The 20,333-nt window shown below is 30.1% G+C and overlaps 5 protein-coding genes across 5 annotated transcripts, besides 1 other annotated feature; 3 read left to right on the top strand and 2 right to left on the bottom strand.

Annotated features, from left to right (window-relative positions):
* Positions 1–1,917: 1,917 nt before the first annotated feature.
* Positions 1,918–3,006, bottom strand: PGO_094070 (ubiquitin activating enzyme; the record flags this gene model as incomplete). The annotated part of the gene is made up of 1 exon (XM_028687994.1): positions 1,918–3,006. One exon carries the CDS (start codon positions 3,004–3,006, stop codon positions 1,918–1,920), a length of 1,089 nt encoding a protein of 362 aa, XP_028543795.1.
* A 1,591-nt stretch (positions 3,007–4,597) lies between these two features.
* Positions 4,598–9,994: a sequence feature (contain untaranslatable codon;~hypothetical protein, conserved).
* Positions 9,995–13,809: 3,815 nt separating this feature from the next.
* Positions 13,810–14,568, top strand: PGO_094050 (60S ribosomal protein L41; the record flags this gene model as incomplete). Its single annotated transcript, XM_028687993.1, has 2 exons — positions 13,810–13,863; positions 14,503–14,568. 2 exons carry the CDS (start codon positions 13,810–13,812, stop codon positions 14,566–14,568), a joined length of 120 nt encoding a protein of 39 aa, XP_028543794.1.
* Positions 14,569–15,941: 1,373 nt separating this feature from the next.
* PGO_094040 (hypothetical protein, conserved) lies at positions 15,942–17,118 on the top strand (the record flags this gene model as incomplete). Its single annotated transcript, XM_028687992.1, has 2 exons — positions 15,942–16,823; positions 16,975–17,118. The coding sequence occupies 2 exons, from the start codon at positions 15,942–15,944 to the stop codon at positions 17,116–17,118; spliced, it is 1,026 nt and encodes a 341-aa protein (XP_028543793.1).
* Positions 17,119–17,762: 644 nt separating this feature from the next.
* On the top strand, positions 17,763–18,511 carry PGO_094030 (mitochondrial large subunit ribosomal protein; the record flags this gene model as incomplete). Its single annotated transcript, XM_028687991.1, has 3 exons — positions 17,763–17,909; positions 18,058–18,159; positions 18,389–18,511. The coding sequence occupies 3 exons, from the start codon at positions 17,763–17,765 to the stop codon at positions 18,509–18,511; spliced, it is 372 nt and encodes a 123-aa protein (XP_028543792.1).
* A 579-nt stretch (positions 18,512–19,090) lies between these two features.
* Positions 19,091–19,887, bottom strand: PGO_094020 (40S ribosomal protein S21; the record flags this gene model as incomplete). The annotated part of the gene is made up of 2 exons (XM_028687990.1): positions 19,091–19,225; positions 19,774–19,887. 2 exons carry the CDS (start codon positions 19,885–19,887, stop codon positions 19,091–19,093), a joined length of 249 nt encoding a protein of 82 aa, XP_028543791.1.
* Positions 19,888–20,333: the final 446 nt, after the last annotated feature.

The following is a 20,333-nucleotide window of genomic DNA, read 5'->3' as shown; positions in this document are numbered from 1 at the left end:
TTTGTTTGGGTATCCTACACATTAAATAATATCGGTTGATCTTTTCTTAACCTTCACCTCAAAAAAAATATAAATAGAAAAAACGTACATAGGATGGGGTCAAAAAGAGAAGCAATTTTTTTATCACAAAAAAAAAAAAATAAAATAAATAAATAAATAAAATGAATAAATATAAATTATCACGGTCAGTTTAGCATCAGAAATGTTTCCCCTATACTAGTACGAACACAACCTCCCTCCTTTTTTTCATTCGCATTTCCACCCGTTTGACATAAAAAAAAAACTCTATGGAATGACATAAAAGTAAGTATAAGAACACTTATTAGTTTTCTGCTCTCTTGCGTATGTAGGTACAAGTGCTTGTCACGTTTGATGTACAGTATGCTTAATAAAAGAATCATATGCACTTATTTAACATGTACAAAAAAAAAAAAAAAAAAAAAAAAAATGTCTCTCACAAAAATGTTACCTATTTGCAATGTACCAAGTTGAATATATTTTACGTATGTAAAAAAGGAGTTCTACGTACGAGGGGGATAACAAGATTAAATTTGGGAAAAAATCTCAAACACAGTTAAAAAAAAAAGAATAAATAATAATAAATAAGATATATTACATATTTATAAAAATACGTACATATATTCTTCATACTTCATCCATTCATTCGTTAGCACATTGTATGCATAATAAAATACATGTTAAAGACGTCACAACAGTGTATAAATTTATATAACCTTGTAGCGATATATCAACATTAATAAAACAAAGAAAACTGACGTAAGTTGTAGGGATTTTTTACATCCCAACTTTATACGCGCCTTTGGCAGTGCATCCGTATTATTATGTACTTTTTATCTACGCGCCTTTTTTTCCCTCCCTAAAACTGCTCAGCAGGAATAATTTTTTTTTCGACTAAACGAAATGAAGCAAATTTTCTGACTTTGAATAAAACTGGCAATGGAGAAGTAAATTTTATTTAGCTATTATGTTAACGAAAAAAAATGCGAAAAAATCAAATGATGAAAAATAAAATAAAGCATATTAAACCAATATTATATATATACTGTATACACATTTTGCGCGCAAAATATTTACTTTACCTGAACAGGCAATATTTTTTTTTTCTAACGTATTGACTATTGTTAAGGCAATTTAAAAGTGTTCATAAAGATGTAGTAAAAAATAAAAAAAAAAAAAAAAAAAAAAAAGAAAGAAAGAAAGCAAAATAAAACAAAATAAAACGATATAAAACGAAATAAAACATAAACCCCCTAATACGTCCGTAAATTATGAATATGGGGACGGGGATATCATAAACTATATATGAATTGAGCGTATGCATGAAAACGCCATGTATATCACACTTGAATTTTTCACATGCACACACAACTTAAAATATGTGCAGGAAATTTAAAAAAAAAAATAAAAAAATAGGGAGCCATGAAAATTGGTGTACATACAAAAAATATACATGCATGCATACGTGTATATATAAATACAGAATTAATCGAAAGCATCACATTTCAATTATCACACAATATAGATATAAAATTTTAACACAGGGAATTGAAAATGTGCTGAAAAAAATAATCACGGATGGGCCCCATTTTCTTATTTACTGAGAGAGCTGCAGTATATTGATGTCATTTTATGTATGCCTACGTTTATGTTCCTTTTTTTTTTTTTTTTTTTTCTATGCTCCGCTTCCCAGCGAATGTGCAAATTCTTTTTACCTAGATCTTGCATTTTTGTCTGAACAGTCATACAAATACATATGCACATATATACGGAATATACGCATGTACATACACATGACCACTTATGTATGTACCGTTTAATGTGCATATACAGGATCCCAACTGTACTCACACAGGATTTTCATATAATCACATAATACATGGTGCATGGATCGTGGCTTCATGATATCATCGATGTGCAGACAATGTTCTGGTTCATGTCAAAAACGCAAAAGTTGGGTATGGACTCGTGTTGCTTTGACACAAATTTCCGAATTTCTTGAGCAGTTACTCCTCCCATGATGGAACACCCAGGCGAAAAGGTAACCTTATAAGTCTTGGTTATTTCTCCCAATGTTTCTTTACAGTTGAGTATGGTAAATTTGTTACAAAATGTGTAAAATTCTTGTTCCTCAATATATTTGTCGTTCTTACTAATTTGTTTATGTCGCTCAAAAAGTATTAGGGCAAAAATCGGAAAAATAATTTTGTTGGTTTTTTTATCAAAATTTTCAAATGGTACTTTAAGGAAATGACACAACGTACAATATTCTATTTGCACTACCCCTGTTTTTTTCATACATTTGTCAATCTTCTTGTTCTCCCCATCTTTATTTTCACAATTTCCCTCCACAAGGATACATTTACTTTTTTCAGTCGTTTTGTAATAAGATTCTTCAATTACGTGATTTCCAAAATCTGAAAACAAAAATGCAAATTTTCCATTGCACATTGCTGCGAAGAAGCCTATATTTTTTTCATGACAAATTTCGTTTATCTTCACTAATTTGTATAATGGATAATCTTCGCATGAGATACAAATAGACGTGTAATTATTTATGTACTCATCAAATGTAAACGTTTTGTCTATTGTTGCATTCGTTATATCACCATTATCGCTATGTATCAATTCACTATCAATAATTATATTATCATTTGGAATATCTATTCGTCCAATATATGCCTTAATATTTATCAACTTATTTATACTTTTTAATTCTTTAAAAATAGCAAGACATACATAATTTTTTAAATCCGTTTCGTTTAGAAAAAATACATTTTCAATCATTTCTTCATTCACTATATTGTCATCAATTATGGTTATATTAATCCCATTTAGGATTAAATTTTTGCATATTTCAATGTTAATGCCACTTAATCCAACTATTAATACGTTGGATTTCATCATTCGATTTTGTGCCTTTACGCCCCAGAGTCTAAGCTGACGATCATAAATCTTTTCTTTTTCCCACTCTTCATTGTTTTTCATTTTCATGCACAGTTATTCGGCTGTTGTGAAAAAAAAAAAAAAAAAAAAAAAAATCACTTCAAATGCAATATGTAGATAAAAGCAAAAATGCGCACACAAGAAGAAAAAGTCTCAAATGAACAATATTTCATAAGTATATATTTATCTTACGAAAAAAAAGAAAGTGTTAATTAAAGCAATTATATAATTGTATAAGGTAAAGAGAGAATGAAAACATAATTCGATATAACTCCTATGAATGCTACTAATGTCATTGTCAATTTTTTTCGAACTCTATGTATATAGGGTCTCACAAATGTAAATCATTTCTCCATTACAATATGAAGTGCATTTTCCTTTTTTTTTTTTTTTTTTTTTTTTTTTTTTGAGCAAAGAGGTGGGATATGTTGTGTCATTTTTACTTTGCTACTTTGCATTTATCGGAACGAAATCTGCAAAATGTTTATCACACCTATTAAACGTTTCAATGGCTGGACCGAACGATGGATTTATCCATTTTGATGCATGAACATGTACATGTTGACTATATTTATTTATGAGATAATCTTTTCCTTGCGCACTTGTAATGTGTGTTTATATTTTTGTAGAAAGTTTTTCTTTTCTTTTTTCAATTTTTTTTGCACGAAGTGTTTGTCATATGAATTATATTTAGTGGGTTCCTCTCGCATATGCAATATGAACACAGTTGAACTTATGGAATGCATTAAACGTTTCAGAAAAATGTCAATAAAATGGGGAACATTTTCGTTCATTTCCAGTAAAATTGTGTATCATCGCGTGTCCGTTTCGAAAATAGACTCCAAAAAATTCAGGATCGTCTTCTGAGCGATCCCTCATGTCGCCTTGAAAGTGTTTAGACACACAAGGAAGAAAAAAATAAGAGAAAAAAAGGGAGAGAAAATAAGAGAGAAAAAAAAAAAAAACATCTACTTCGCGCAACGTGCACTTCTCTCGAATCAAGATCAAAGGTGTGAATGAAGAGGTCCACTTTTGTCTATATAAATTTTTAACCCCATTACAAATATAAAATAATACCTTATTTTTTCTTCACTAATTTTCAGAAAGGCTTATTAAAAAGATTGGATAAATGTTTACAATTTATTTTGGTAAGGGAAAATAGGTCCAATTCATATATATTTAAAAAAACAAAAAAAATAAACAGACGAATTATTTTCTGCATACGGCAGGTGAAGCATAAAAAGTTAAAGGCAACCTTTTTCCACAAACACACTTTTAGAGGATGCATATATGCGTAAGGGGTAGTGCATACATACATATACACATACATATACATACACATACACATACATACACATACATATACATACACATACACATACATATACATACACATACATATATGTATCCGGGGGTGATATACAAATGTGTCCATTAACATGCACAGACGCATTAATACAAAAAAAAAAAAAAAAAAAAAAAAAAAAGTGATGACATTAAAACCAGTGAATTTGAGAGTTATGGTTGACCCCTATAGAACATGAATACTCCTGGAGTAGGAAAGCTAATATAAAATGACCCTTCCCATGCATATATAATAAACATTTTTTCAAAAGAATTAAAAGATGCAGAACTAATCAGCCATAGACAATTTGCTCAATTCGTCTTGCACATATTCATATAGCACCCGTTTGTCATGGTCCTTGATCGCATGGATTCTACAAAATATGTCAACAATATATAATGGATCTTCATCCTCTCGAATTGCCAAAGAGGCAATTTTATTTTCTGACAATCGTATTTTTGTTTCAAAATAAACAGGTTTTATTTTTACTTTGTAGAATCCTTTATCAAAGCTGAATGGTGATAGGGTTGTTGTTGTTGTTGTTGTTGTTCCTCCGTTTTGCATCTGTTGGCATTTATTATTATGATTATTTTCTGTATTACCACCATTTTGCGTGAGTGGAATTCTATATTCTAAAAAGTTATGAATACGCCTCTTTTCCTCTACACCCTTTTTAATTCTTCCCACTGTCTTGTTGTACCCACGTGGGAGATCAGACATATATATCTTGACATTATCTTTTATTGTTGGATAAAATTTGCATTCTCTTTTTAATTTATTTTCCTTCTCTTCTTCAAATGCTTCTTTCTTCTTTTGCAGTACCTTTTTCTGATTCATGGCTTTCCAATACAGTAACTCATTCCTATTCTTATATTTTGTTCGTGTCTCTCTGTACTCTTCTTCATCTCTGTTTTTTCCCTTATACCTACGACTATCATTATTGTTTTTTTCCTTATAACTAGGACTATCACTACTGTTTTCTTCCCCATAAATATTTCGTTTATAATTGTAAGTACCCATGCTATGAAAATCATTTTCTGTCACAACATCACTGCGAGGACTCATTACATAGAACTTTTCCTCTGTCCATTCTAAGCCATGTTCATTCACAAGTGTGTTGTTCACATCTCTATCGATGATTGATTTATCTGTCTTAACATAGCTAAAGTTTCTCCAATCTGTATGTATCTGTGTACTGGATCCACTACATGTTCTTCTCCCAATATCCACATGGAACTTTCCTTTCCCCAAGGGAATAACACTTGATTCATCATACAAATCATTTTTATTACAATTTGATCCTAATTTGTTACATTTATCTGTGTACATATCAGTTTCTGTTATTATTATTTTATTTTTTTTTTCTTCTCTGATTAAATTTTTAATTTTACTTCTTTGACTAGTACTCACCCTAGGGTGGAAGGTGCAATTTACTAATTCTTTTTGCATGGATTCATTTTTTTTTTCTTGAATTTTTTTTTTTTTTTCATTTTCTCTGGCATTTATTTTATTTAACCATTTGTTTAGTCTTGAATCTCCTTCTCTTTTTTTTTTCAAATGTAAAAAATCTTTTTGATTGAAGCTCCTTTCACAGTTTCCACTTTTCACAACAGGTGAGAGTACACCCGAGTATCCATTATGCTGTCCTTTACTGTCTCTTTCTATATCACAGGAAATGTCTTTATAAAAATTATAATCCTTTTCTGTATTTTTAACCACCGTTTGGTCATACAGGTTACTGCTGGGATAATTTAATTTTTCTTCCTCTTTTTCTTCCTCTTTTTCTTCCTCTTTTTCTTCCTCTTTTTCTTCCTCTTTCTCTTCCTCCTCCTCTTCCTCTTTGGTGTTTTTTTTTTTTTTTTTTTCAAGAAAGTTTTTGTTAAATTTTTGTAATGTGTCTTTTTTATTTCCCCCCCAATGGGTTATAAAAATGTTGCCTTGATTTTCCTTCGTCTTTTTATTTACTTCATTCTGATTCATGTTCCTATAATTTCTTTCTTTCAATGTATCTTCTGTTAAAAAAGAATTTCTTTTTAACTGAATCNAAAAAAAAAAAAAAAAAGGAAAAGTGAACAAAAGGGCCGCAATGCGTTTTGGATTAATGTATACACATAATTTATTTTTTCTTTTTTTATATATTATTTTATGCTGATATTGTTTTAAACTTCTTTTCATTTTTGATTTTTGGTTGTTTGAGGTCCTGCAACATTGATGTTTCNTTTTTTTTTTTCCTTTTTTTTTTTTCTTTTTTTTTTTTTCTTTTTTTTTTTCTTTTTTTTTTTCCTCTTTTTCTTCCTCTTTCTCTTCCTCCTCCTCTTCCTCTTTGGTGTTTTTTTTTTTTTTTTTTTCAAGAAAGTTTTTGTTAAATTTTTGTAATGTGTCTTTTTTATTTCCCCCCCAATGGGTTATAAAAATGTTGCCTTGATTTTCCTTCGTCTTTTTATTTACTTCATTCTGATTCATGTTCCTATAATTTCTTTCTTTCAATGTATCTTCTGTTAAAAAAGAATTTCCTTTTTCTCCTCTCGAAATGACCATTTTATCATCCCTTTCGTCTCTTTCATGATTTTCAGCAAATTCATCTGAGTAATCATAGCTACTTTCATAAGGTCTCATCTCACCAGAGATATATTTAGTGTACATATTCCTTTGACTATTATTAATAGTGTATCCTTTACAATGTCCAAAGGATGAACAAGCATCGCTATGTGTAGAAATACACCTCTCTCTTAACCTCTCACCTGTGCCACGCCTACAATCACTATTCGACATATAATTCTGGTCTCTCTGCTGGTCATTTTTTTTCTCGTATTTTTCCCCACCCCGTTCGTGTTTCACATTCATACTTTTGTTCACAGCTCTCCTCTCTCCTCCTCCTCCTTCTTCCCCTTCCAGATGTGATATAACTGGATCTTTTTTGTGGATAAATTCCCACCCATTCCTAACCTCCCTACTGTTTCCCATGTAGTCATTTGTTTGATCCACTAAATTAATTACATCGCATGTATATATCCTATTGCCTCTACCCAATTCTCCCAAATCTTTTACATCTTTCTCAGTCTCTTTATCATCTTTGGGAAACACATTTTGGTTGTTTACCTGGAACTCATAATCTAAATGATCCACACTCTCGTACTTTCCAGATTCACTTGGAGTTACTTGACTTCCATAAAAATTCATCTTTGAACTATCACCCATTTGTTTGTACATAGGTTCACAAAATTTTGTTCCCTTTTTTTCCTTCCCTTTATCACTTGTTACATTTGGGATACATCCAATTTTTTCCATTTCTGCGCCTTCTTCTACTTCTAATCCTAGTGGTAATCCTTGTCTCGTATTCCTTTCATTAGTGAGGAATATGCTTGTTCTCTCTTCTTCTCTAAGTCCACCATCTGTGTAAAAATTGTCACTTACTTTGTTTACTTCCACATCATTACCTCTAGAGAAGGCATTCGTAATGTCTTTATTTTGAAGAAAATTCCTTTCATATTCAGTAATGCAATCATTTCCAAAACTAGCTTTTATCTTATTCAAAGAATCATTCGACACATGATAATGAATATCTTCTCTGCTTATCTTACTTAGCTCAGATGTCTGTCTTTTTTCATTATTATTGCAAAAGAACTCTTGATGATTTTTCCCTGGAAAAAAATTTTTATTACGTAACTTGTTCAAAATTTTTTTTTCTAAATAATATTTATTAGGAACTATGGGCACAGTGATTGGATCCTCATTACTACCAGTGGTTAAAATTGGCAAGTATCCAAATCCTTTGGTAGGATCGCATGTCTTGGAATATTCGATTTTTTCATAATTTCTTGCATCTAACAATGTGTGGTCTAAATTACCATCCGATGATGGGATATAGTCATAGGAAAATGCCTTTTCATAACTTAACTGAAACATAGAATTCTCTTCATTTGGATAAACACAATTATTGTATGCATCTCCCAGGTAATTCTCCACATCTTCCTTTTCAACCCTTTTGTTTTTACTTTCCTTCCATGTCTGTTTCTTACGTTCACATGTGAATACCTTTTTACTGTTTAAACAGGTGAACTTGTTATTTCCATCACTATTACCTCTATTGTAATTATCACCACCATCACTGCTGCAGAAGATGCTGCTATAATTAACATTGTCACTGTTATCTCTTTTATTAGAACCACCATGAGTACCATCATTATTTTTTATTCTACTATTAATCACGTGTCTTTCTCGTCCCATTAGTGTGGAACAAAGTGCAACCTCCCTGTCGTTATCCTCCAATTGAGGATTTTTATAAGGGCAGTATTGTGCACTGTTAAACTGGTTACTCTTGACATCATCATGTGTACTCCTACTATCATCGCTATCACAAATCATACCATTTTGTCTTCCTTTGTGTGTGCTTAGAAATGAAAATCTGTTATTCTCACTATTACCCTCAGGGTAATGCATATTTTTCACTTTATCCAAATTGATATATTTTTTTTTCATTTTATCCCCATTTGAGTTATCTGCAAAGTTACTACTCTCCTGATAGTTATGCATCCCGTGTGCATAATTTCTATGATCAGTTTTGATTTCATCTATTCCTTTTTCGTTATTTTTGTCAATATAGGAAAGAGAATCCATTTTTTTTTTTTCTAATCTGTTAGATGACTTTGTATTTTTCCTGCGTCCCGATCTTTTCGACATATGAGACTCTTCTCTCCCAGCTTTGACAAATTGATCTATTTCTGTCAAGTCCTGTATGTCCATCTCCATATCACTGAATAATCCGCTACACAATAAATTGCGGATATCTTGCTTGGCTTTTTCTCTCTGTTTCTTTCTAAGCCTTTTCTCGAGGCAACGCCGAGTGCTCTTTTCACCATTTTCCTTCCCTGCTTCGTCTCCTTCGTCTGTTTCATCATGATTATCTATTTTATTTCCTGATTTAACTGATTTTTCTGGTTTTTCTGATTTTTCTGATTTTTCTGATTTTTCTGATTTTTCTGATTTTTCTGATTTTTCTGATTTTTCTGATTTTTCTGATTTTTCTGATTTTTCTGATTTTTCTGATTTTTCTGATTTCCCTGATTTTTCTGATTTCCATTCCTCTCCACTTTTTATGGAAGAAAATAGGAATCCCCCTTTTTCGAAAGGGTTGTCACCAAAGGGTTGTCGAGCCACCTGGGAATGGGATCGAGCACTAGCATCACTGTTAGATGCACTTGTGAAAAGAATTTGTTCAGAATCTTGACCAATAGAATCCATAAGTAACTTATCTTTTAAGATAAATTCTTCAAAATAAAAATGAAATTTATTTATTTTTTTTATCAAATTCGTGACTTCATTTTTGATTGGGCATTTGGCAAATGTTTCTCCTCCAATTAGAGAACCATTTTTATCATCCATTCTTTTTTCCATTCTTTCAAACATATTTTTTTCTTTTCTTTCATTCATTAGGAGAAATATAAAATCAGTTAGTTCATCTTTTGGAATTCTATTTTTTCCTTCGTCATATAATAAATTGTATGTTTTTTCAACAAATCGATCATTTACATTATTTATCAATTCCAGATCGAAATCTTCATTTTTGTAAATCTTAATTTTAGACACGTTTATCAGTACATTTAAATCCAGTAGTACTTTTTTTAACTTTTTCAATGACCCAAGTTTTTCTTCTCTCCTTATGTCTCCACTTGGGGAAGAACTCATATTTCCTTCTCTCTTTTTTTTTTTTTTTTTTTTTTTTTTTTTTCCTTCTTCTTCTCTTTCTCCTTCCACTAGAGTCTTCATTTATGAATAACCAAATGGAGGAGCAGTAAAAATATAGCACAAACAATTCATATTATATGGGAAGAAAAGAAGAAACGGGATACATCAAGACAAGTAAACAAAAATATTCATATCCCACGTGCATACATAGACAGGAAAATAAACATATTACATTAAATAATCAAAGTATGATTTGTTTGCAGAAGTAGCAAAACTTCTATATTACACGAATGTATACACCTTTATATCAAACCAAATGTGCCTGCACATGTAACACGTAGATATAATTCAATTTTTACATCTTTAAAAATTCAGAACCTTTTAGAGTCATCACAGGTGGTGTATGTCACGACTAGTGGATGGCCTTAGAGCGGTGCACCTTCCGCAATTTAAAATTTTGTTTTGCAGTTTTTGCAGTTTTTAACAAAGTAGGCCGTGTCAAATAAAAAAAAAAAAAAAAAAAATTATAATAATAATAATCTAATGAGATATAATACAGTGTAACATACTTTTGCATCACACACATTCGCTTGATGTAAAATGGAAGTACCACCCAGTGAGCTATCCATCAATTTTTAGTTGCAACGCCTTTAAGCAAAATTCAACTAAAACTTCAAAATGGGTAAAAGAATTCCGTTTCGAGGAAAAAAAAAAAAAAAAAAAAAAAAAAAAAAAGTGATTCTATTTTTAATTTTCTCAATCTCAATGTTACAATACATCACTAATGATAGCAAGACAGGGTAAATTTTGACTATACATTCTGCTTAATTTTTTTTTTTTATTTTTTTGGATGGAATAAGAGAGAAAATGAAGAGTTCGGGTTTCTTTGCACATTCAATGTGTTGCGTGTGTTATTTATTAAGGTTACGTCATTTTGAAAAAAAAAAAAAAAAAAAAAAAAACAGAAAACATTTGTCACCAGTTTACATACATGCGCACATTTTGTCTAACTTTCTTTTTCCTTCCCTTCTCTTCTCTTCAATTTTTTTTTTTTTTTTTTTTTTTTACGAAAAGTTCCAAAAAACATTTATCATTCCTTTATTTGCACACTTCTTCACTTTCCCAATGAAGTTAAATCATTGCATAGCGCGGAAGGTAAGACGTGCAAACCATGTGCGATGTTATATATACATAAACATATGTATATATATACATATATATGTATATGTGTATTTTTTTTTCCCTCCCCCTCCCGTTTCTAACTCTTGGGAATGTGGTAGGGCGAAAAACATTTCTTGTTGAGAAAAAGATAAAGTAACATCATTCTATGAATCTCCGATGAACATATGATAAGGATGAGCGTGAAATGTCTTAAAAGATAAACGCTCAGAGTTCTTTTTATGTAATTCCTAAAAAGGTAACGACTCAGAATGTGATAATAAATGCACTTTCTCCCTTATGAGTAATTCCAGTTCTGCTAGATCTCTATATTTGTCTATACAGACAAATGTTACATAAATATAACATCGAGTAAAAATATTCCCAATTTTTTGAGACTGTTTTTAGAGTCTAGATATATAATCAATCCAACCCACTTGGACTTTTTTTTCTTTTCTTTTTTTTTTTTTTTTTTTTTTACACATACAAAGAGATGGACGAAAAAGATTTCGTTGAAACGGGTATCTCCACCAATATTTTACATACACAAGTTGTTTTCCATTCTATGAGTGCTTTATATTAAAACATATATTTATATTTTTCTACATTATGCAATTCTTTTTTTTTTTTTTTTTAACCACAATGAAACAAGATCAACAGGAGACTAAGAGCAGTTTCATTTGTCACACGTTTGCTGTTAATTAAACTCATTGTTATTACCACACTTTCGTTATTTTTTTTTTTTTTTCTTTCCCTATGGTATATTCTGATTTCTCAGTACAAGCACAGAGGAGTCACAAGAGTTTGGGAAGTAACAAAAAAAAAAAAAAAATCAAACACATTAAACAAATCAAACACATTAAACAATTAAACAAATCAAACACATTAAACAATTAAACAAATCAAACACATTAAACAATTAAACAAATCAAACACATTAAACAATTAAACAAATCAAACACATTAAACAATTAAACAAATCAAACATATTAAAGATATGAAAGTTCTGTTCAGTTTATTCCCGTTTCTTGACCTTAATAAAGGTACAAAAACCATTTTATATATCCCCACACATCCCCATGAGCAAAATTGTTTCTTTTTTATTTCCATGTATGTTATTGGTTCAGGAATTTTTTTTCCTATTTTTGGCAGCGCCATTTTAAAGAAACTTCAAGTGTTATCCCATATTCGCTACGCGTTATATATATATATATATATATATATATTTTTTTTTTTTTTTTTTTTTTTTTTCTTTTTTTACTTTGTTGCTTCCTGCACTCCTTCCGCTTCTTCACTAATAGAAAAACCAAGTAACAAAATAACGTGGCCTCTTTATTTCCTTTCTACAAAACCAGATATGTATTATACAATATGTACATGTATATGTAACACACGATACTTAAAGGCTGATACATGAACGAACCCCTAGTTCCATTGCTTTTTTTTTATATATATATATACAAAAGTTTGCACTTATTTTGGTATACCCTTGCTCTCTATGTGTTTCTTCTTAACGAACTTTGCCACTTTTGCAAAGAAAAAAAAAAAAAAAAATGAATCAAGCAAAAAATGCAAAGCACGAAGAATATCAAGATGGTGGGAGTGTCGACTTTCCATGTGCATGCACCAATCGAATACAATCCCAAAGCAATACCTCAAAATGGTATCTCAAAATACTCACCTCCACCCCTTCATGGTGTTGTGCATACACTTCTGCATAAATGATATCACATAAGCATACACAGCAACGATGACATGATGAAATAAAAAAAAAAAAAAATACGACATTGCAAATGCAATTGTATGAAAGGAACCGAATGAGCGAAAGAGGAGCCAAGTATATATAACTGTGTTATGAAGTTTTGCTTAATCTAACTAGAGTACAACTTAAATACATATGTATATACATATACATCCATATATGAATAAATGTTACATAAACATACACATGGCATGCAATATATTATGCTATACTGTGGTTGAAGAAAAAAATATCTATCACCACCCCAGTGAAAACATCATATCATATGTATGCAAAATATATAGGCATACATATGACACATATATGCATAACATATATATAATGTACCATTTTATTGGCTACCTTTCTTCATATCTTTTCTTTTCGGTGCTTTTTTTTTTTTTTTCCTTTTTTTTTTTTTTTTTTACCTCTAGGTTTCTTCTCTTCTACCAAAATATAACAGAGAGAAGGAAGGAAGAGAGTATGTATAAACATGTGAAGAATAAATTTTGAGCGCACAAAAAAATAAAAAAAAATAAAAAAGGTTTCGAATACTATTTTGTATACATAAATATGTACATGTCACTTGAAAAAAGAAAAAAAAAAAATAAAGCAAAAATTATTTATTTATTTTTTTTTTTTTTTTTTTTTCCCTTGCTACATAAAAAATAACAATTTGAAAATAATTCCACAATTCAAACCAAAAAAAATAATTTTCAAAAAACTGGTTTAAGGGAAAGTTACCTTGTTCTCACAATTTCTTAAAAGGGGCAGCAAAAAGAAGTCAAACCAAAAATTTAGGAAATTTCTTTTCACGTTTTTTTCACGTTTTTTTCACGTTTTTTTCACATTTTTTTCACTTTTATTTCATTTTTTTAATATTTAAAACTTTGAAAAACGAAATTCGAAAATTACCATGGCACATGGAGCTAGTCGTTATAAGAAGTCAAGGGCTAAGATGCGTTGGAAGGTAAGAATGAAAAAATATCAAATTCAAATAAATGCTATTGTAGTATTATACCCTCGAAGGGGAGGTGTAGAGAAGAGGGAAAATATTATCAAAAGATAAAGAGAGAAAAAGTTATTTTATGGAAGAAATGTTTTTTAACGTATGCTTCCATACAGTATATTATTTTATATATGTCAATTAGAAATTCATGTTCATATGATGATTACACTTTTTGCATACACAAAAGTGTAAAATCCAAATCTTGCGAATTCCTATGTGTGATATCAAAATAATATATTTTTGTTAAATACTTTTTTAAAAATGAAGGGGGGGAGGAAGGGGTGTGAAAAAGAATAGTATTTCACATTTCCTTATATTATTACATTCACAAGATGAAACATTTTTACTGCATTCTTGCAACATAATTTTTTTTTTTTTTTTTTGCACAATAAAATGGAACAACAGCACGAATGAAATTTATTCTATATTTTTCTCCTATGCGTACATATTTGTTATGAATGTCTTTATGGACATTTTTACGTCGCCCTGTCTACGTCACTCTAGTTTGGTATTTATCTCATTAGCATAATTTTTTTTTTTTTTTTTTTTTTTTTTTTTCTCTCTCCTTTTACCTACAATACTGACGATAATTCACCATAGTGGAAGAAAAAGAGAACAAGACGTTTGCAAAAAAAAAGAAGAAAAATGAGACAAAGATCTAGGTAATTTTTGGACCACGCTCATAGTTGTTAACATATGCCTGATCAGCAGGAAAATAGGAACAAGGATATGCTAGAAATTTATATATGCAAATATTTATATATATATATATATATATATATGTACATACGTGTAATGTGCAAAGGAGGGGATAATATAATCCATGGGAAAATAAAAGAAAAGAAAAAAACATTCTATGTGCGCATGTGAAGGTTGTATAATAAACATGTATATGTATATATATATATATATATATATATTTATACACTGCAACATTTTGCTATGTTGAAAGGAAATAATTTTTATTTTTTTTTTTTATTTACCCTTTTTTTTTTTTTTTTTTTTTTTTTTTTTTTTTTTTTTTTTTTTTTTTTTTTTTTTTTTTTACCCACCCCTGATAAGTTACTTTATCTATACATACATTTTTGCATGTGCATATTGAAATAACTTTTAAGAACAAATAAACTTTAATAAAAGAATGTATTTCATAGATGTAAATTAGTGAAAAAAAAAAAAAAAAAAAAAAAGGTGAATAGAAGGGGAAAAATTAGAGAAATAGAAGGGGAAAAATTAGAGAAATAGAAGGGGAAAAATTAGAGAAATAGAAGGGGGAAAATTAGAGAAATAGAAGGGGGAAAATTAGAGAAATAGAAGGGGAAAAATTAGAGAAATAGAAGGGGAAAATTAGAGAAATAGAAGAGGAAAAATGTAGAGTGTAGTAGTCGGAGGAAAACTTTCTGAATAATCATCCTTTTACACTTCCACCATTTTGGTACATGTATATCTCCTATCAATTGTTCCTTATTTTGTATTCATTTTTATGGAAATAGACGGCTCAATTTTTTTTCCCTTTTTTTTTTTTTTTCTTCTCATTTTTTGCTCTCTCGTATGGCAAATTATGTTATATCGGTTTCATATGGCACATACATTTTTGTCTTTTTTTTTTTTTTTTTTTTTTTTTTTTTTTTTTTTTTTTTTTTTTTTTTTTTTTTTTCTTTTTTGAAGTGAAGAAAAAGATTGCTGCACTTAGCTCACTTGAAAAAAAATTAAAACAAATAAAATCAAATCAAAGAATGAACGAAAGAAAAAAGAGCAAACTAAATGAAGTAAAAGAGGAGTCTACCACAATGGATTTTTTCTAACTAGGAAAAGAAAACACGAAAAATTTAAAAGTGTTATAATTTCCAAAACGTAAGGGGGTAAGGAATTGCTTTTATTACTAAAGACAGTATAGGCAATCCCAGATCTTCATGGATGAGGATTTTTGGACTGAGCAATCCAATTCTTATCACATGTCAAGGTAGGAAACTAACAATGACTAAAGAATAATTGCTATTCAAATCCATGCCAATGTCAAAACTATATGTCATATAAACAAAATGAACGAATCAGGAGAGGAGAAAATGGTGGAGAAGAAGAATGAGGAGAAGGGTGAAGCGGACGAGGTGGTTGATATGGCGGGAGGAGGAGGAGCACAAGCAGCTTTGTCTGATGAATCTAGTGACTCTTACTATAAAACAAAATTCAAATTCAAAAAGAATTCTATAGAAATAAAAAAAAAAAGTATATTAAAAAATAAGATAAAAAAAGATGACAATGAACAGATAATCAAAAATGATCCTGTCGTTTGCAAATTTAACAACACTTTGGAAAATCAAGGAGAAATATTTTGCCTCATTAAAAATAAAGAAAACAAAACAATCGAAAAGGATTTGGAAAAAAAAGGAAGAAGAGAACTTAATCCTTCCAGGAATAACTACTGTTTAGCCAATTATTCTGATTCTATTAATTCAAAAAAAGCAGATAAGGATAAAAGGGTAAAAAACAACAGTATCGTATATTTTAAGGACTCAACACCATCTCCATCATTTACACAACTGAAAGTTAATCATGGTGAAAATCAGAATGTGCATAAGAATAATCGGGTACATTTGAATGCAGCAGCTGGTGGTAGTGACGTGGCAAAAGCAAAGTGTGCAACTGTTAGCGGTAGTAAAATAGGAGCCACCATCTCGTTCAATGAAAATTGTAAAAATAGTCAAAATGATAAAAACGCTGAAAGTGGTAAAAATGGGCGGCAAACCAGCCAAACCAGCCAAAATAGCCAAAATAGCCAAAATAACGAAAATAGCCAAACCAGCCAAAATAGTAAAAAAAAAAAAAAGCAAAGTGGCAACGCAAATCAATTCCTCAAGATGAATGAGGAAAAAAAAAAAAAGGAATGGTGTCCCTTGTCCATTATAAAAAAACATGGCTTTCTGGTACTCCTATGAGATAAGTGGAGCCACAAAAATTGCAAGCAGTTCATAGAGAGCAAACACTACTCTTATGACCACCTTAAACAGCATGTAGAGTAGTATAACCAATACTCGTACCTCATCTTTGCCGTTCTCCTTCTCTCTCATCTGACAGATAAACCAAATGCAAGAAATGCACAATGGAAACAGTGAAGAAATAAAAAATCTACGCAATGAATATTCCAAGTTAAAAAATGACTTGAACAATATTGTTAATTTAATGAACATGAGTCAAAGGGCTGTTTCATCTTTGAAATGAAATGGCTGACAAAACCAATGGAGGAGGAGAAGGATGAAAAGGGGACAGGCAGCCAGTTAACCGATTATTCCTGGCAATGTGTGCTAACGATATAAGGGCATATGGGGCGGGGGCATGATAAAGTTGAAAACTCTTTTTTATATGTGTATATATAAAAACATAAGGTAAATTTTGCACTTGGCTAAATTAGAAATTTTTTTTTTTTTTTTTTTTTTTTTTTTTTTACACGCCCCTCCCTGTCATGCTGTTTTTTTTTTTTGTTTCCACTGTAGCGTCACTAAACAAACAAACTATATATTATTCCAAAACGAAAAATATTTTTTTCAATTGGTTTCCTATTCCTCTTCTCCTTCGAATAGAATAGGAAAAAAACATACCCAGTTTTGCACTACATTTCGAATGATTATGTTAAGCAACTTGTGCAAAGGAATAAAAATTATATAGAAATGATATAGAAATGATGTAGAAATGATGTAGAAATGATATCTAAAGAAATATCTGTAAAAGGAACCATTTTTTTAGAAGTACATCCGTTTCAGTGCATTTACTCCTCTTCTCTATCCCCACTTTTTCCACCCTCCTACGACGTATAATTTAAGAATACTGCATAATTAATCCTTCATATGCTTAATTTAGTACACACAATGAATAGTCTTTTATTTTGTAAAAGCAGAGATATTAAAAGAAAGATAAATTTCGTTAGTTGTTTTCTTTTTTCGGTAACAAAAAGAGGTGTTCTTCAATCAAAATTTAAAAAAAAAAATGAAACATCCTTTAATTTTCCCTTTAAAGTATGTTCCACAAGGTTTTTTTCGCCGTTTTTTTCGCCGTTTTTTTCGCCGTTTTTTTCGCCGTTTTTTTCGCCATTTTTTTCGCCGTTTTGTCACATCATACAAGCAAGAAATTATAAATGAGAATAATTTCCTTCATTTATCACAGGTAAGCAGAACAACATCAGGGAACTTACCAGTCTACCCAAAGATAAGAAGACATGGAACAATTGTCACAACCGTTGTAAGACATATATATGGAGACATAAAGGTTATCTACTTTTTGCACGTGCAAATGGAAAAAATATATGTTTTTCACTTGTATGTATCTTGACTGCTTACACCAATCACATATAATACAGCTCTTAAAATCTACACAAATAGAAAAATGTGTGAACATGCACACTATATGCACATTTGCATACGTACATATTTTTATATATATGTTCGTTTTCAAATGTGTAATATGTAAATTCACACACCACTCGTCTTCCCTTAAGGCATTCAAAGAACACCTACGAAATATATGTGAAGCACCAGTTCGAGAACACATTGGATATATTGAAGTGAAGGGATTACATACGGTCAAGATAAAACAGTGGTTGCAACACATTGGGTTCTGATTGAGTTACGTATCAGTAATTATTATATGAGGATTTCTATGAACTCCATAGAAGTTTGTTTTTTTCTTTAATTTTTTTTTTTTTTTTTTTTTCTTGTTGTGCATAGGCCTAACATGTCCAGCACTGCCACTGCAACACAGATGGAATAACTTTCTCCTCACCCACCCATTTTTTCAAAAAAAATTTACAAAATTTAAAATTAGTAATTTTTTATAGTATCCTTTTATACATGACTTTTCTTGCCTCACTCTTTAATTTTTCTCGGCGTTCTTTTCTTTTCTTTGCGTTTCTTTTTTTTTAATTTTTCATTTTACAAGCACTGTAAATGCACATTGATACGTCACTAGTCGTAAAAAAAAAAAAAAAAAAAAAAAAAAAAAAAGCAAAAAGTAAAATATATCAAAAAGTAATGATAACCACGCAGTAAATAACCGCTTATCAGTAACCACGATTTTCGTAGAAAAAAATGGATTACTGTGTCACGAGTGAATATACATATTTGAAGCCCACAGGAGTGGGGGCGGGAGAGGGAAGTAAGTCTGGCCAACTTCTAATCTTTCTTCTTTTTTTCTTTTTGGGTTAGTTCGAGAAGGATAACATTTTCTTTTCATGGAGGAGTCGATTCAAACAAGCATCTGATTCTCCCTTCTGTCTGACGTGACCAGCAATGGCAAAGGTTTCAGTTTCTCCAGTGAATACTCCATTCTTATTAACCTGTAGAATTTGTACGGAATCATAAATGTATGTAACATCTGTATAGTAATATATATATATATATACATATGCGCGTATATGCATATGTAAAAATAAACTAGCTCATTCGAATTATAATCCACGTAGCACAGTCAAAAGAATTATTGTTGCGCTGATGACGTATGCTTCTTTTTTTTTTTTTTTTTTGGAATCCTCCCCTTTTCCTCCTCAATATATCAGATTATTTTATTATACTTTCCTCCCTTAATGGGAAAAATCAATTTGTTCCTCACAGTTGAATGTTCACTAAATTGACTCAAATCGTATTTTAATGAAATATGCCCAAATCACACGGTCTAGAAAATATTTTTTGTGTGATAATATACAATCATGTATGGATAAATGCAGTGCATATTGCATGATACTGTTACTAGCCTAAACGATGAACCTTTTCCCATTTCTATTCCTATTTCTATATCTATTCCTACTTTTTTTTTTTTTTTTTTTTTTTTTTTTTTATCACTCTTCTGGCCTTCTTCTTTCAGCAGCACTCCTTTTCTTCTTCTTACCATTCCAACATTAATTTGAACAGCACCATGTTCCTTAGCCGGGATAAGCCTCGATGTGGCAGAACATTTTCTTGGGATGTAAATGTCAACTAAAACTTTCTGGTCATTAAACATCTTGTCGTGGTGAATGTAAATATTTATATGTTGTGTATATGTTATGTATATATTGTATATATTGTATGTATTGCATATATTGTATGTATTGCATATATTGTATGTATTGCATATATTGTATGTATTGCATATATTGCATATAAATATGAAGGCTTTTTTTTCTTTTTAAAATAGAGTTCTTTTCAGCGAGAAAATAAAAAAAAGAAAAAACAAATAAAAGCAATATAATATAAAATGTTTCAAAATGTAAAAGCAACTATTTTTTATTTAAAAAAAAAAATTAATTAATGCTGCACGTATACATATATGTATATATATATGCATATAATGTATTGTTTTACATATTTCAAGCCTGCAAAAAAGGTGAATAAAAAAATACATTGCATTAATAAGCTTATGCTTTTTTATTTTCTATTTTTTACATGGGTGCCTTTTCTTTATGCATA

The sequence above is a fragment of the Plasmodium gonderi genome (genome assembly GCF_002157705.1).
Source record: "Plasmodium gonderi DNA, contig: Chr09, whole genome shotgun sequence".
Lineage (NCBI taxonomy): Eukaryota > Apicomplexa > Aconoidasida > Haemosporida > Plasmodiidae > Plasmodium > Plasmodium gonderi.
The sequence above is the reverse complement of the archived record's forward strand: the minus strand, read 5'-3'. Positions and strand labels throughout refer to the sequence as shown.